Source organism: Dermacentor andersoni, chromosome 7 (genome assembly GCF_023375885.2).
Source record: "Dermacentor andersoni chromosome 7, qqDerAnde1_hic_scaffold, whole genome shotgun sequence".
In the NCBI taxonomy this organism is placed as follows: domain Eukaryota; kingdom Metazoa; phylum Arthropoda; class Arachnida; order Ixodida; family Ixodidae; genus Dermacentor; species Dermacentor andersoni.
In genome coordinates this window covers 157,468,610-157,485,787 of record NC_092820.1, presented here as the reverse complement: position 1 = coordinate 157,485,787, position 17,178 = coordinate 157,468,610, and the positions used below count along the sequence as shown (strand labels likewise).

Below are 17,178 nucleotides of genomic sequence, written 5' to 3'. Positions count from 1 at the left end.
ATTCCATATTAAATAAGCCGTGAAAAGGACACCAAGATGATTATATGCTACCATGTTATTAAAAGGAACACTGTTTCTTGTGTAATAATTTGTTATCATATGAGCACTTCCTGGTAAAGGCGACACATGCACCCTTTTGATATTAAGTGACATTTTCCAATTACCACACCATGAGGCAATCTAATCCAAACCGTGCTGTAGTGCTTGTTTATCAAATTCACTGTTGATAACTCTGTACTCTGTATACACTGTACAATCATCAGTAAAGATTCTAAATGGAGATGCAATACCAGAAGTGATGTCATTGATGTAAAAAAAAAAAGTGGACTTCTTACAAAAATGGAGTGACAGTTGTTGCACCGTTCTCTCGTTTCTCAGTTGTGGACAAAGAGAAGATCTATGGACGCCAGTCCTCAGCCCCTGTGCTCAAGAGGAAAAGCTCTCGGATGAGCGCTGCTGGAACATTTAGTGGATACCCTTCTATGCAGCATTTTCCGAACAGTTTTTTTCCAGGTGAGCCCCGACATACATGCCAGTGTATTTGCATCATTCCTGTTTCTAAGAGAATACCGGTGTGTTCTTAAGCAGGACTGGCTGAAATATACATGACAGCTTGTACAACATAACCACAAAGAAATTGCAAATCATTAGTCGATAAGTGGTCGGGGGCTGTCTTACGCAAGTTTGCATTGTGTGATGATGCTGAACTGCGATGATACATTTAACTGCAGCACGAACACAAAAAACATGGCACGGAAGAGAGAACATGCCACAGAAGCGCTGGCTAACGACCACAAGTTTATTACATGCGACACACATATACATATACAACAGCTCATGCATTATCAACACCTGACAGCAAATAACACTACCACATGAGCTGAGCAAAGAAGAGCCTAGCTTGCTACAGTTATTCAGAACAGTGAAAAGAGGCTGCGTTGCCTGACACTTGCTGTTGCAGATGGCAACCTGAAGGACATGATGCAAGAGGAAGGCCACTTTCTGCATGTTGTGCACAGGGTGATGGACATGGAAGACCATGACAAGGACACACTTCATCTTCTCATCTTTCTGCTCATGGAGGTCAGCTTGGAATTGTGTGGGGGACACACACTGTCCTTCTGTTTGCTTTCCCTTCCTTGTCACACGTCCTCATTTCACATACAAATGTGAAACTAATCTGTAAGTCGAGTCAAACCAAGAATCAAACAGCGTAAATAGTTGTGAATGCAAACTTAACATCAGATAGCGAACAACTCCAAATCAAATGCACACAGCTGACAAAAGAACAGCTGCCATTTCTAAATAAATGCACTTTGTTTGTTTTCTAGCTGGCACCTTAGGCACCGGGCAGTTGGCGAACAGCGAATAATCAGATTAAAGATAGCTTAGCCGGAAAGCAAACTTTGAGCAGTGACATTGCTGCTAATTATTTTCATGGAGGCTGACAGTATATCAGCCCTGTCACTATGTTGCTGGTTTTGTGCATCATAACTGTTCAAAGCCATTGAATGATTTGTGTTACTTCTGGATGTCCAACTTCCCCGTAAACTGATAGTTTTTAGGTTTTTTTAAAGTAAATGTTGTAGTTGACAGTCAGGTCTGATGCTATCTGCTCTACTTGTGTGGTTGCTTTTGGTGCTTTCTATCACAAGCTTAAGCAGTAAGCTCACTATTCAGCATGGATGTACAAATATTGCAAGTTGTGTGCATAAATATAACATTTCTTATTTGATTTGTATTCAATTTGTATTCAATTCAATATTTTCCTAAGCGCATTTACAGCTGGCACATCTTGCTTTCCTGTCAGATTCACACTCACTTTTTTCTATGAAACTGTCTAACTGCTGATTTTGGGCTCATTTCTTCCTTTCCCCTCAACGCCTCCCACATACTGGTTTATTATTTTTTTTTTTAATGCTCAACAACCCTTAAAAACCCGTTGCTTCTTTTTTGTTGCATCTCTTTTCACTGGTTCTTTCTTTATCTTGTTTGGTTGGCTCCCTTTTTCTTGCTTCGTTGTTTTGCTGCTTTCTTTTTTTATGTTCACAACCCGAAGTTTCTCTCTAGACCTGACCAGTCACACCCAACTGAGGAGAAAGCAATGGCAAGGAACCAGGTATGTCTGTTTTCTCTTTTATTCCACCTTGTTTTACCTCTTCTTTACTGGCTTTGCTGAGGCTGGTACAGTGCCTACGACGCTTGGTTTTAACGTTAGAGGCAGAGGTACAAGACAATTTATTGGAAGTTCTGTGCTGGATAATCAAAGCTAATAGAGCTTGTACTTACACCAGCACCAGATTTATACCTATCTTACGTTAGGTGGATGCAGGTAACTGTGTGTTATAAGATTGTCTTGTATTTGTTTTTGATTACTTGCTAATGAAATGTTTAATTAGGAAGGACTGTCTTTCTGGTGCTGCTGACAGGCACCTTCCATTCTTTTAAAAGAAGGTGTTTGTCTAGGAAATCTACAAACATTTTTATTCTCTTGCTGTTTCTGGGCGCTCCTTTGTCTCTGATGTTTCTGTGTTGCTGTGCTGAGAAAAAAAAATGTTACTTAGATACATCAACTTTTTGGCCTTTCAGCTGATAGTTCTTCGACACCTGAACATTCTTCTGGGTTACAGTCAGGCTGAAAAGGGTTTCCTGGTGACACCAAACAAGTTGAGGTACGTTCACATTAATATAAACTGCTTTCCCACTGTAGTAGCGGTTGTAGGGTATAGTTGTTGAGCAAATGCTGAATCAGTGGTTGTGCTGTCGATGAGCTGCTTCAGTCCTTAATAGGAAACTGTTTGCTTAAGAAAAACTTCAGCTTTAGTTTTGCTTTGCAACACTGAGACCTATGAGCCAGCTGTCACACATTAGTTTCTACTGGAAATTCCTGGAAGCCTTTCACTGCCCCATAATGCCTTTGTAAAGTCTTGTTCTCATAATTCAGCAGCAAGTTCTTGGCCTCTTCCACTGCATACTCTTTGCAAGCTTCTCTATATGCTCTTATGAGACTGTGTGACTTGCACGAAATATATATAACTGTTCGCAGTCAGATGAGTTTATTCAGAATAAACAAATTTTGTTTGTTCAGCTACTACTGCAGCAAATGTTGTGTAAAATAACAGTGTGTTCCTGGGACTGCGTTCGCTCACAAAGCAAGATGTTTTCTACAATTTTTTAACACAATTGTGAAACAGATTATGTGTGTATGTGTGTGTGTGTGTGTGTGTGTGTGTGTGTGTGCGCGCGTGCGTGTCTGTGTGTCTATGCGTGCGTACGTGCATGTGTGTGTGTGTGTGTGTACGTGTGTGCGTGTGCGTGTGTGTGCACGTGTGTGTGTGTGTGTGTGTGTATGTGTGTGTGTTTTCCTTCTTAAAAGGAATCTGGCTTTTTCATTGCAAACTAGAACAGTTGAAGTGGGCTAATCTGGCAAATCATCCATTCCTACATGAAGCATTCCAATCAGTGCACATTCACTGTTCCCAAAAAGTGTGAGGACGTTACTCATCCATTTCTTGTGCACACATCACAAGATAAAATAAAAGACAGTGTTAAACCTAATTTCTAGGCAAACCAGAGGGAATTAAGCCAAATATTCTGCATGGGCACCTTTCCTTTCTTCTTGGAGAGGGGGTGCACATCGACCTGTGATAACTTCTGGCACGCCTTTCGTGTTGAAGGGATGCTCCTTTCTCTGGTGACTTGCGCGCAGATTGTAATTAGGCCCACTGTGCGAGCTTTTACTAGCTATGCATCTCTGCGAGACTCTGCAAAGAGCAATAACAACCCTTGCTTTGTTGTCAACCTAAAATCTGAAGCTTCATGGTCAAGTGCTTTAAAAAAAACCTGAGCTTACTTTCAGCTTCGATCGCCTTGATGCTGTATTGACTCTAGTGTAAGAAAAAATTTTTCATTGGTTTTATAAGAATTCAGGAGCACATGGCAACTTTTTTTCCATATATATTGCCCTGGAATGGGACAATATATATGTGAGACAAAAAAACTGGTGCAGGTATTGAAGTTTGTGGAAACTCACCGGAATATAATGTATTTTTGCCAAATTTCTTTTCTTTCTTCTTATTTAACTGTTCTGCAGTAATATCCAAATATGTAGGCATAGTAACTTGTGCAGTTGACATTGTTATCATGTTCTCAAATAGTTTATGCTATTTGGCCAGTTACAGTAAATTTTATTTATCACTGGGAGCTGAACTGGCTTCCTTTGTCTCCTTGAGGATACAGAAAAGGCTGCGCATTGGTGCTTCTTGACAATCAGTAGTAGAGGGAGAGTTTAGATTAAAATGTTCCTTGGGGACTGTTTCAAACAGTAGGCACGCCTGGTGCTTGCATTGTGCCTATACATGATACTATTTTCAAGCATTTAGCCTTTTCGTAACATTTATATGATTCAACAGTGATTGTGTTATTCTTGTGTAACTGTTAACTTATTTTGCAGTTAATGATTAAGCTAATTGATCCTACCATGTGTAGAAATTACATTTGCTCCTACTACTACTAACTTTTGTGCAGTGCCTTGAGCATTACAGTACCAGCTTTTCAAACAGTAGCTGTGTCATGTTCCACTTTCTCGTACTTACCACCCATGCCTAACACTTTTTCAGGGCATCACCGGTGTTCAATGCTTTTCTTGCATCAATGCCGAAAGTGAGTTGGTAGTTTTATGCCATTATGCTTACCTATAAAATACTTCTCTTGTGGAACCTGTTGTGTACTGCATTCAACTGTTACCTGTTGTGTACTGCACTCAACTGTTAGTGGAAGGTAATGGAACTAACTTTTCATTGGTAGGGGCACTAGCTCTCCTGGGACTGCGCAAGCCAACAGCGTAATTTCTTTACTGTGTGAAGCACGAAAAAAAGTGCACAAACTTAGGAACGATAGTGCGTACTGTACTTGTCAGTAACTATCACTGTTGCTAAACTTACATCACAGCAGAATAGGCAGGGCTGTCATCATAGCAGTGTCGATATGTACCTTTTCTCTGCCCAAAAGAAATTGATGATTCACAACAAAGGACATGATGTTTGAGGCTATAGCCCCAACTAGCACACAGGCAACTTGAAGCTACCATGAGGTGTTCCCCTGAAGGTTTTGTGCATTGTAGTGTGGCATAGGCAGGAGTCCAGAAAGTGCATTGTATTCTGTGGGAGGAAAGAGCTGTTAAGACAGCTGTTCTCCAAGGGACTGGCAATCAGCTAGGTAGAATTGAACTTGGCTGGCAAGGTAAGTATAACTGCAGAATGGGTGCTTAAATCTGGCTATAAAATGTGCACATTTTCTTAGTAAAGTGTGGCGCATGCTGCAGCTTGAGAGAACAGCGGTGCCCTTTCACCTCTGTGAAACGTGTAATAATACTGTAATTCTGATGAGCTTATGTATAGCAGGATGTCAGCTTGAATTCCGCAAGAGCCTTGTGTATGTGGCTTCAAGCAGCAATGGCATAGATTACTAAATTGTGAAAGCTTGCTACTTTTGTGCCAAGGAATATGCAAAACGTGTAGCCCTTGTTGAGTCATCCTTGCTTTCTTTCCTTGTTGCCCATTTAACCTCTTTCTCAACAAGTTGTGTGAACACTTTTGTCCACCAGTGGTACGGGTTGATTTTTCAGCACTCGTTAAGCACTATAGAGAATATCAATTCCCACTTAAACATTTGCATTTATGCTTATGAATTCTACATCGCAGTGTTGTATTGAGCTCTTTGTTATGATAATTCAAATAGTATCTCTGCCTGATGTCACGGTTAGAGATTCCAGATTATGTGTATATGATCGAGTCAGACAGGCATTACCAGTTAACTTGCTGCAACAGAAATCTAGTTAGGATGCTCAATTCTTCTGTGCTCAGTGAAATGCAGATAAGTTGGCAGTTTAGGTATGAGTACTGACATCTCTATTTTTTCCTGAGAGCATCGGATTGCGACGTATCAGTTAGGGGATTCTTGGGCAAGTGTTTAGACTCAATTTAAATGCAGGTGCTGGACTACAACTTCAAGATTGGCAACATTCTGCTTAGCACGTGCATGCCCGTGCTCATCTACTGCCCATCGCCACAGCGTTACTCCCACGAGCACGCATCTCCTCGATACTCGCTGTGGCTACTTGACCCACCTGCACGGCACTCCTGGCTCAGGGCTGTGCTTGTGGTCCTCTACAAGGTGGCGATACAAGCGTTGTGTATTTCTTTGGTTGCTTTAGCAGCTTACTTCGGTAGTCTATTTGGTAATCTCGTTTAATTCCTGTATAACTCTCCTTATCTCTCTCATTTGCTTGGTTTCTTCTGCAGAAACCACTGTGACTGCCAGCATTGCAGTTTAGCATGTAAAATTTCATACAAAACCCATTTCTCTTAAAGCCGGCCACATATGCACCTCTTGCCATGGGCTCAGTGCAGCTTCGAGATTTTAGTTGCGATAGGCTCCTAAAATCTTTCAAAGATTGGCATGGGCATTAAGTTTTACAGGAGCTTTTGTCCAGGGTATCAAGCTGGAACCGAATGGAAATCCGAAAACAAGAAAGAAAATGTTATTTTTACTCAGACCAGAACTGAACTGGAACATTAAAATTTTTTTTTCTCCGGAGTGAAACCGAAAGGAAAAAAGTAACGGTTTTCAGTTCAGGCTGGTCACCTTTTCTGGAGATTTTCATCCATGCATTGGCTACACTTGTGGCTCAACTATGCTGCCTCATTTGTAAACACACACCACATTCCCGTGATTTTAAAAGTAACAGCACCGTTAGAACAGTTTTCAGCATAATGCGTCAGGGGACAGACTGTGTTGTGTCAATGCAGCAATATTGCATCGCATTTGACATGTAGACTGGCTAGACTGCGATTCATGCGGAGCACATATACTTGTTGCTTGTCCCCAGTATGATGTGAACAGCAGGTATTGATCTCTTCCTTGGTGTCAATTAATAACAGGCTGCTCAGTGAAAGAGTGTTACTGGGCCATTGATGGAACATATCAATGAAACGAGCTATCAAGGCTGTCTTAGAATATTTAGTTAACACAGGTTAGCATTAATGGCTATGAATGGGCACTTCGAATACGAAGGTGTGCATAATCGCATCCTACTGCCTGTCCTCATCATAACTCCAGAGTCCCCTAGTTTTCTCCTTTTCCCTTTCCCTCCAGAGTAGAGTAGCAGGCTGGACGACTCTCTCTCTCTCTCTCTCTCTCAATAAGGCTTCTTTTCACATATATTCCAGCATTAGAGCTGAATCTACATAATTATTTTGTAACTACGTGTGGCCTGAAGAACAAGAACAAGAACAAGCATAATCCTTTAGGGCAGCTTAGCAGCAGTGTGAAGTTTTATTAAAAATTCAATTTGTGCTTTTTTCTTGTCATTATCCTTCAGTTATGCTAAAGAACCTAAACTGGTTCGAACCAGTTTTAACCTTTATTTTTCACTCCGGTGTGGAACCGGAACTGAAACGAAAACCGAAATGAAAAAGTTTCGGTTCAGCACCCTGCTTATGGCTGGCCTTAGTTCTTCAGTTTAAAGAATAATAATCTATTTGGTAAGTCTGTAAGCACTTGTTGCTGCTTTCTGAATTTGAAGGTAAAGAAAAGTTAAGTTGCCTGTTTTGGGTGTTCTTTATTTTTACAGTTCTAAAGACTTGGAATTACCTCCGAGGCACTGTATGAAACCAATGTTTGTGTATTAATTACATCTTCCACATAAAAGTATTTTATACGAAAAGAAAGAAACATGTGGTTTTTATGTTGAGATAAGCAACTGTGAAGCTTAAAATATATATAGTATATAGGGACATTTTTATGCAGCTGTATAATCTGGACATTGTCTTTTTTTTTTTTTTGCCTTTCAGTTTGACTATGGAGTGCCACCTTTATCAAGACAAGTGCAAATGTTGGTGCGAATTTTGCTAAATACTCTGGATGTTCAGAATCATCAATGCAAGAGCATTCCAGAACCATTCTTAAGTCCCGTTCCATCACGCTCTCGAGGTGAGAATGCAAGCGTGCAAGCATGCTCTTTTTATCACACTATATTTGAGGTCGTGTTCTGGGTTGTAAATTAACAATCTTAGCTCAACGGCTATAGAGTCAATTCTTCAATGACCACACATTCAGTACATCGAGATATTTGTCAATAAACCAGCAAGTGTACTGTGATATTGCATGCATGAAACCGTAGTCCACAAAATAGGCAATATAAGGCAATTGAACTTGTGTTGGTAACAGAACCTTAAAACTTGAAATTCTTTTGAAGGACAATCACACTTGCCAAGCTTGGCTTCCTTGCCAGAGTGTCTCAAAAAAAGGCACATGTTTGGCATCACACACCTCTGTTGTTTTCATCTGAAGGTATCTCACTATCCAACAGCAAGTATACATTGCTGCCAGAGCCATTAAGCAGCCCTTGTGAGGTTTCGCTTTTCTCACTCATCAGAAACTTGTGCTTCTTGTCAAATCCCTTCACTGTGATATAAGCATTTTCTGCAAAAAGTATGCAACTTTGTAAGCACACTATGTACCTAATAACAAAAAAGGGGGTTTATGATTTGTATTTGGCAGCAGCAGTATCCTCAACTACTCGGAGGATGTTCTCTGTATGCACTCCCCATGTTAGTGTTAAGTCTCTGTACATGAGCACCGAATTCCTTGGCCTATTAGCCTGATCTAGGCTGTAAAACATTCGTTGGCTATGTTGACCCAGCTTTCTTACTTCATTCCACTGCTTTCTTTTCACTGAAGTATCCACAGTGCAAGCATTTATGATGTAGAGAGTTACAGCGTTGGTTGTGCTAATAGTAGACTACCTTCGGGACATGCTCTGTTCAGGTGAATTATTTGATCGAGCTCAACTGTATGAGTAGTAATATTTAGTTCCTATAGATATTGTGCAACTTTGAAGTCGAACATTGGATAGGACAAACAGATATTTCAGGCACTTTTGTATCTCTTGCAAAGAGATGCATCATATTTGTGCTATTTGCGAAGATATATAAATTTTGCTCATTGTGGTAGCTCTGTTGAAGTCTTTTTAAAGATTATGGTTCCAGCTCAAACCTTGTGTTACTAAACAACAGTGACTCTATAATTTTGCATTATGATTAATTAACCTTACTGCAACTTTGCTATTTCAAATAAAAAAATGCCTCACGGGAAATTTTGAGCTGAATGTAGCTATGTCTTTTTTTCTTAAATTACTCTCTCTTTCCACTCTGCACACTTCACTAACGGATTTCATAACAGCATCCAAAACGAGGGACATAAAATAAAACGCACAGGCACACAATGTGTCTCTTCTATGTCCTTTGTTTCCCGTTGTTAGACGATCATGAATAACAAATCAGCCCGAATTTCTTCTATATTGAATTTGTTCACTAAGCCTTCTCTAGTGAATTTATTCACAAGCTTTGTAAATTTTATGCCTGCAACCCACATCCCTAATAGATCCTGGGTACTTTCATGTAAACCAATGAAAAAAAGCTTTTTTGTTAAAAGAAACTGACTTAATTTTGCACTGAAGGTCACATGATGATGGCTTGGAAGTTTTAATGTATTGTGTGGTACAAATTAGTGATGTGTGTTTCTTTTTTCTTTCACACAGATCTAAGTACAGCTTCTGTTGACCTCGAAAACATTCAAGAGCATGATGGGAGCACTCCGCTTGACCTTGGCCTTGCTGGAGATGAGATCAGGTTTGCATTTGGGCCTGGTACCACAGCAGAAGCTAAAGCCAGCTACCATAAGCCTCTGGTGCGCGACATACATGACACTGGTAAGGAAACGGCAGACCGTGCACAATGGAAAGCACTCAAGTTGGCAGACTTCAGCTGCTCCGGAGATGAAGATGAAGCAGAACCAGAGCTTGAAGCCATCCCTGAGAGTCCCAAGTCTGAGAGTTCAGACATGGCCGAGTTTGGAGGCGAGCTCGAGGCCCTGGCCCCTTCTGTGCCAATGGCAGAGCTGGCAGAGCAGGCGAGAGTCAGAGTGGTCAAGGACATTCTACCTGGACAGGAATCAATCAAGGTTGTTGATACATCATGGCAGCTGGCAGAAGAGCCAGTGCTCGTGGGCAGCACACCGGTTGATTCACAGCCGGTGTCCCTCGTGCCATTAGGTACGGATGGCCAGGACTCTTCGCAGGTCCACATTGAAAAGTCGTTAGCGGAGCCCATGGAGAAACCCACACCGAGGTCCCCGCAAGCAATAGCTCCCGAGAAAGCAGAGGCAGATGCAGAGACAAAGGCTGTCGACGACAGGTGCAGAGAGGCATCGCAGAGCCCTTCACAATGGCAGAACTCTTCCAGTGTCCCGCCAGACCAGAAAACTGCCACAACTGCAGTTGCTGGCAAGTGTGGATCTCCTCAGCCGAGGCCAGAGATCCGCCTCCCGGACGTGCACCCGAGCGACATTAAGGGCAAAGTTGCAGCTGTGAAGAAGGTCTTCGAAGCGAGAGCCACATCAGACGCGGCGGCTGCTTTCACATCTTCTCGCAAGAACGTAGTGTCCCTGGATACTAAACTGATGACGACACCGAAAGAGCGTGCCCTTCTCACCTCCAAGTCCACGACTGATATTGATGATGGGGAACAGACAGGTTCCGCGCCACTGAGTCCCAGCAAGTCTCCCAAGCCTCGCATCCATCGCATGGGGGCTGTCGACCTTGGCTCTTTGAGAGTCAAGGCAGGGTCGCCAAAGCCTAGTCCTCCCAAAGATGCCACTTCCGCTGACGATGCCCTCACAGCAGCTGTGAAGTCTCCAAAGAAAGTGCCAAAAGATTCGACAGCTGATGCGACAACCAGTAAGGTTTCACAAGATTCGAGATCTCACCAGGTGGTAATGAGCCCCAAGAAGACATTCTCGGAGCCAACCACACAGCTGAAGTCACCTGGCGTGTATGTGAAGGAACCGGCGACTGCCCAACGGTCCCTTGACATGCTGACCGCCAAGCTGCGAAGTGCCGTGCCGAGGGAAACCGTTCACAGGACCAGGTCGGAGAGCAGCCAGGTGACAGTGCCAAGGCCACTGCCACCAGCCTGCAATCTGCCACGGCAACATGGTCCCATTGTGCTGGAGCCACTCATGGTATAGGGCTCCCCTCCTCGAATTGGCTATGATGTGTCAAAGCACCTTGTTTAAACATGTCATTGGGACTGCTAGAATGAGCAAGTGTTAGTCGCATGGTTAAATTGCTTGCATCTAAATTATTAGTGAAATATCAATTGTAAGGGCACTCCAAGTGAATTTTCACTGTTACTGTTGCTTTGAGGTTCCACGTATATTTAGATATGTATGGAATACGCCGTGTCATGCTGCATGCCATGCTGTATGCCATGCTGTATATGCGGGTTATATTGCTACACTATTCTACCTACCACTAAAGTTGCTCATACCAGGTCTTGCGTTCTTGAAATAGTTATTCCCCATAATTTTGAGAATGGCAGCCCACAAACAAATGTCATGAAACATAACACTCACAGCACATGCCTTTTATTCTAGATATTCTCAGACTATGAAATATTAAAAGTGCAAAACAGTATCAGTGCTCAAACCTGAAAGTGGTGTAACTTTACCGGCATGGTTCTATACGGGTGGCATATATCTACGGCCTGTGCGATGTCAGGGCTTGCGATGACATGGTGTGATAAAGCTTTTAAGAGTGGCAGAAAGTTTGGCGCAACCGTGTATATTGAGTCCAAGTCAGTTGGACGCATATCGCATATAGTTAGAACTCTGTCTGAGATGTCCAGGAACAACGCTAAACCTTGCTATTACAGTCAGTGCTTTGCCGATTGGGCGAAACTGCCAATTTTTACTCCCAGTGTCTTTCAGCTCACAATAACGTTATAAAACAGAATTCATAAAATGCAGTTGGAGGCCTTTATTTCACACGCACGTTTGCGCATGCACACACACACAGATGCAACTTAGGGTCTGTTCGATTCACCTGCACCACTGTGAACCAGTTCACGGCAGTTCACGAGAAGTTCAGAAACTGTGCAGCTCGATTCCGGAGGTGCAGGCCCAGTGAAACACTCGAAAGGAATGTAAAGGTGCAGACGCGGTGTAGGCATTATGCTATGTTAGTCTAATGTGCACAGAGTGCGTAAGTTTGAGAGGTCCTGAACTGCAGGTATAATCGGTTTCTGGGGCGTAAATGCACATCACAGTTGCGTAGATACATCAGACGTGCCTAAGCGGGGTTTTAGAAGTGCTAGCGCTTGTGTGCTGCGTCGTCTGCTGCACCGCTGCTTCGCACCTGTATGCCTGCACCAAGTCGGCACCGACAGTGTAGCGGGTGCAGCAAAATCATGAACCAGCCTTGCACCTTTCCTGCACCTTTTGAAATGAACGTCGTGGTTCTGCGGGCGCCATTGCTTCACCGCTGAAACGAATGGCAGGGTGCAGCACCTCGCGAACTGGTTCAAGTGGTGCAGGCGAATCGAATGTACCCTTAGTTGCCGCAAGGTTATAATTGAAAAGTTTATGCACTTTTTGAAAAACAACCGCTTATTGTTGACGTTTCGGCCAGAGACGTATGTTTCTCAGGACGGAAAATAAAATGCACAGAGTCAGTCTTTATAGCAGTTTCCACTGCTTAAAAAGAAAAAATGAGAATGAAAAAAATGAGAAAAAGAACAAAGGAAAGTGTGTGTGAAAGAGAGAGAGAGAGTAAAGACAAGGATTTATGCCATTGGCCACTGAAGAGTGTATAGGAAGGACTTACTTTAACGAGGCTGAGGTTTACGAGGGCATTTGCATATTTTTAAATTTTAGCACATGATAGTTGTGTGTGTGTGTGTGTGCATGCATGCGCATGTACGCACGCACACACACACAACTATCATTTGCTAAAATTTAAAAATATGGAAATGCCACGTAGCTGGACAGAACCAAAGTAATGTTGTTTGCCGTCGCTTGGAGTCACTCAGATTATATTTAGCATTCCACATAATTACATAATTAGTCTTAATGAATAATTCAACTTCTAAAATAAAGAGCAACATTAAAAACTCCCGATACAGCTTTCTGTTGCTCAATACATGCTACATATATGTGTTTTTCCGAGCATGAAAGAAGCTCATAAATACACGCAAAGTGCTTCGAGCGGCCAGCCGCACGGCAATTTCAGAAAAACACTTTTATGTGGCACATATATTAAGCAACAGAAAGCCGTATATTTGGGAGTTTTTCATGTTGCATTGCTTCTGCAGCACAGCATGCTCAGGAAAGGAAAACGCTTATATTGGTTGTGTGCATGGTTTTATGCTGAAATAAGTTGAACCGTTGTATAAGATGCACTGAAAAAATTTTGGGGAAATACAGCAGCTCATCCCCATATTAAAAAAATTTGCTTTAACTTGAAGCTTGTGCTTGACTTGCTCAAGATAACGCCAGACATGAACACACTGAATGAAATGCAGTGAGCATCTTGAGCATGTTCACGCCAGGCGTCATCTGGATCAAGCAAAGCATGGCCTTCAAGTTAAGGCGCACGTATGAATACCGGCGTTATATTCCGGAAAATGCGGTACATAAATTTTGATGAAGTGCAGATGCTAGTCAGCTTTCTCCATGCTTTGTATTATAACTTGCTTTGTAATTTAGAACTTATCCAACGTTTATGAGTTGCGATTTTCCCAGCTTCTGCTTTAGTATTTATTATCTATATTGAGCCATTTAACCGCTATAATAATTTCGGGCCAAATACAGAACTCTGGCATTCAAAGTAATGCAGTCCAAAATGCACAACATGCTCTCTCCACAGCTGTGGCTTTCTGCTGGACATTAATCCATGGGCTTAGGTTTCCAGCCATAGTTACCAGATCCTGATGAGGGCAGAGTGCAAAAATTCTTGTGCACTGGTATTTTAGTTCATGTTGCAGTAATATAGATCCCTCCAGCATGATGTACCTGGCAGCCCCGGTGTATGGCGTTGAAGCTCACCAGTGCGTGCAAGCCACCTGATGGAACGCACAAGAATGACGAAACACGGAGACACGCATGGATAACACAAATGCACGGGACAATGCGCTGCTTCAAACTTCCTGGGAGTTCGTGTTATTCATGTGTCTCTATGTTTTGCCATTTTCACACCAAATAACATGAGTCTCGGCAAGAACGAACAGGCCCAAGCCAAGACATTAAGAAGTTTTTAGGCTTACTAAGTATATATAAAGACTTCCATGCATACAGAAGAATGCAAAAAGGTAAACAAAGGAATGCAAAAAGAGTACAAAAGAACGTAAGCAAGGCGTGGAGCTTTGTGCATGCAAGGACTCTTGGGTGCACTATTTCTTAAACTCTTGATTATTGCCACCCGGTGGAAACACGTGCAGGTAAGGCCAACTCCAGAGCGGCTGCTGCCCATTGGCCCACAACCCAAGGGTACCAAGCCGTTCATGCCCAAGCAGCTCTCAATGGGCAGCCTTGGTCCCGGAGCCGATTTCCGCTTTCGACACGAGCCAAGACAAGCCGACGTCTTCCTCCTGGAAGCCAGCCGAGGCGGGGGCATGCAGACGAGGCCAGGTGTTGGTGCCCACTTTGGAGGCGCGCTCCTCGGACCCCAGCCTCTTGGCCCCATGGAAATTCCGTCACTAGAAAGGCTGCTGCCTGTAGGGCCCATGCCCACACGCCAGCCTTTGGATACACGGAGCAGCCCTGGATCACCCGCACGCCGACTTAAGGCGCGATCGCAGAGCACAGACACCAACCTGGTCACAAAGCACAGTGATCCCGACCTCCTCGCACGAGTGAAGCTCGCCAGCACCGAACACATCTTCACTTTTCCTGACATCCAAGCAGTTGAGGTGCGTGAAATGCTGCTCCGGGCCGATTAGTCCCCACTGAACTTTCAGTGCAATAAGGCACGGTAACACAGCACCAGTTCTATGCTTCTGTTTGCTTTCTTTATCTGCGTTTGTTGCCCTGAAATATTTTACGGTGCATTCTGTTCACTAGCCTGGAAAACTTGAAAACCACTCATAGGGAGCTTTGCAATGCCTAGAAACTTCTGGAAAGGGTTGAGACCAGCGCAAAGGATATATTTGGCTTAATCTTTGGGAACCAATCTGAAGGAAGCAATATAGTCATACAAAAATACGTAAATGCTCTAAAAAGGTGCAAAAGACGTTCAGACAAGGTAGACAAAAATAAGCACATGTCCTGTCTACACCATCACCTGTGTTTTATATAAGATTTACACATTACTTAGTTAATGTGTAATTAGCGTATCAGCATGCAACTGTTCAGACAGACCGGTGCGCTGTTACCAGTGCGCTGTTATTTATGGTCGTGTGAAACCTAAGTCACACATTCCTCTTGCATTGCCTTCCACGCCATAGCATTTCAGCACGTCTATGTACAGTATGATTCACTCTTAAAGAGAACACCTTACTAGTATCCCAGGGCTGAATAGAGATCGTATTTCACATGAAAGCTTACAAAATTTACCGAGGATGTTTGTATAAAGCTTTCCATGAGCTGTATTGTTCTCAGAAAGGTTGAAGAAATGTAATTTATGTAAGTTATTCTATTCAGTAGTAGTACAGCTGTTCTTTTTAACAGTGGACAATACTGTACCTGCCTTAGTCTTGGTAAGGAAGCACAATGGATGGTGGGACTCATCTTAGCCATGACAATAAGTTGTAGTACATATAACTTGTGGAATCAAAGTTGGCAAACATGACATTATGCTGATCTTAAAATGCATCTGCACAAACACATTGTGGATATTCGTGCTTCCAACTATCGTGGAGACAGGCCCAAAGATTTCCGCATTCTAATAATGGCAATTATTGGTGTAGTCAGTAATGATCTGATTGAAGTACTAAATAGAATTGATTGAAACTGATGAATTTGTAAGTACTTTTCATACAATGTGTGACTTATTGAGGTCATCTTTTTATCAAAGGAGACTATGAGAGGAGAGAGGTGGATAAATTTGTACGTTTTACACCCGTGACATTTTACAGGGTGCACCTGTTTTACACCCGATGTTGCACAGGGTGCAGAACTTTATGGCATGTACTACACATCAAGTGCTATTAACAGCGGAGTTATGTAATCAAACCCACAATACAAGTACAATTGTTTAGAGTTGCCCTCTAAACATTAGCGTTTCGATGTGTAGCTCTCAGATGTGCAGGTCTGAGATGTGCAGAGTGGAAGCCATTTGATTGCACCATTAGCTCATAGCGTGTCGATACCACTAAGGCCTCGCAACACAATATGTTTTCCTTGTTGTGCTCATTCACCGGTGTATTCAATCAAGAGTTTTACTGAACAACATCTGGTTAAGAGAAAGAAAGCACCGTTATTACAACTGGTCACTGACCAATGTGAAAATACAAAACTTGATGTTTCGGGATCTGTACAGATCTTGAAACATCAAGTTTTGTTTTTTGACATTGATCCTGTTGCATTAATGATGGTTCATCTGCCTTTTTTTTTTTCCTTGGCAGCCGCAGACAACTCGGAAGGACTCTCCGGTGGTTGAGAAAGCCCACCCCTCCGCGAATTCACCCCAGCGGCAACCGCCAGCACAGACGGCCGGTGCTTCCGCCCCTCCGTCAGAAGAGGGCAGCAAAGGCAGTAAAGGTGGCACGGAAGCAGCCGCAGACGCTGCCTCAAAAGAGCGGGTGCGTCCTCAGGAGCACTCGATCAGCGGAGGACTCATCGACATGCTTGTGAAGGACGTCATCCTGGACAAGGTGCTGAGCGCCGCCGGAAGGGTGGAGACTGCCTTCCTTACCCACGGCTCCAACAGCCTCGAGGTCAAGGACGATGAGGAAGCTGCACCCCATCCCGAGAAAGGTTGGCACACATCTTGCAACCATTCACAGTGTACAGTTAAGGGGCAGTGGTGACATTGCGATGTAAAGAATTATTCGTATGGTGTCAGCTTTACAGGGAGTCAGACTAGCAAACAGCCACCACCGGCTGGAAACCTGGAATCTTGTTTAAGCAGATGTGTTCCCTTAGGTTCTGGGACACTTTACAGGAATAAGCCACAAAAGTGTCCGATCATGGTACAGAGCTGAAATCTACATTGTCTTCTCCGTCTTTAGTGCTGTCTTTGCTTGCATAATGGACATACTGTGTCCTTTCCCCGAAAAGTTGATATTAAGTTGGGTGGGTACACTCGTCTTGCAGGGCAAAATTTTCAGCAAACATTTTGAA

The 17,178-nt window shown here is 43.0% G+C and overlaps 1 protein-coding gene across 3 annotated transcripts in view; it reads left to right on the top strand.

Annotated features, from left to right (window-relative positions):
- The window catches only part of unc79 (UNC-79 domain-containing protein), a 97,647-nt gene that overhangs the window by 46,491 nt on the left and 33,978 nt on the right, over nt 1–17,178 (top strand). For all 3 annotated transcript variants that reach the window (XM_072289372.1, XM_050180652.3, XM_072289371.1), the window contains 10 exons: nt 379–513; nt 962–1,083; nt 2,060–2,119; nt 2,590–2,672; nt 4,620–4,662; nt 5,992–6,174; nt 7,854–7,992; nt 9,602–11,082; nt 14,337–14,807; nt 16,461–16,812. In XM_072289372.1, the coding sequence (XP_072145473.1) occupies nt 379–513; nt 962–1,083; nt 2,060–2,119; nt 2,590–2,672; nt 4,620–4,662; nt 5,992–6,174; nt 7,854–7,992; nt 9,602–11,082; nt 14,337–14,807; nt 16,461–16,812 (3,069 nt within the window). The remainder of the gene's footprint in view (nt 1–378; nt 514–961; nt 1,084–2,059; nt 2,120–2,589; nt 2,673–4,619; nt 4,663–5,991; nt 6,175–7,853; nt 7,993–9,601; nt 11,083–14,336; nt 14,808–16,460; nt 16,813–17,178) is intronic.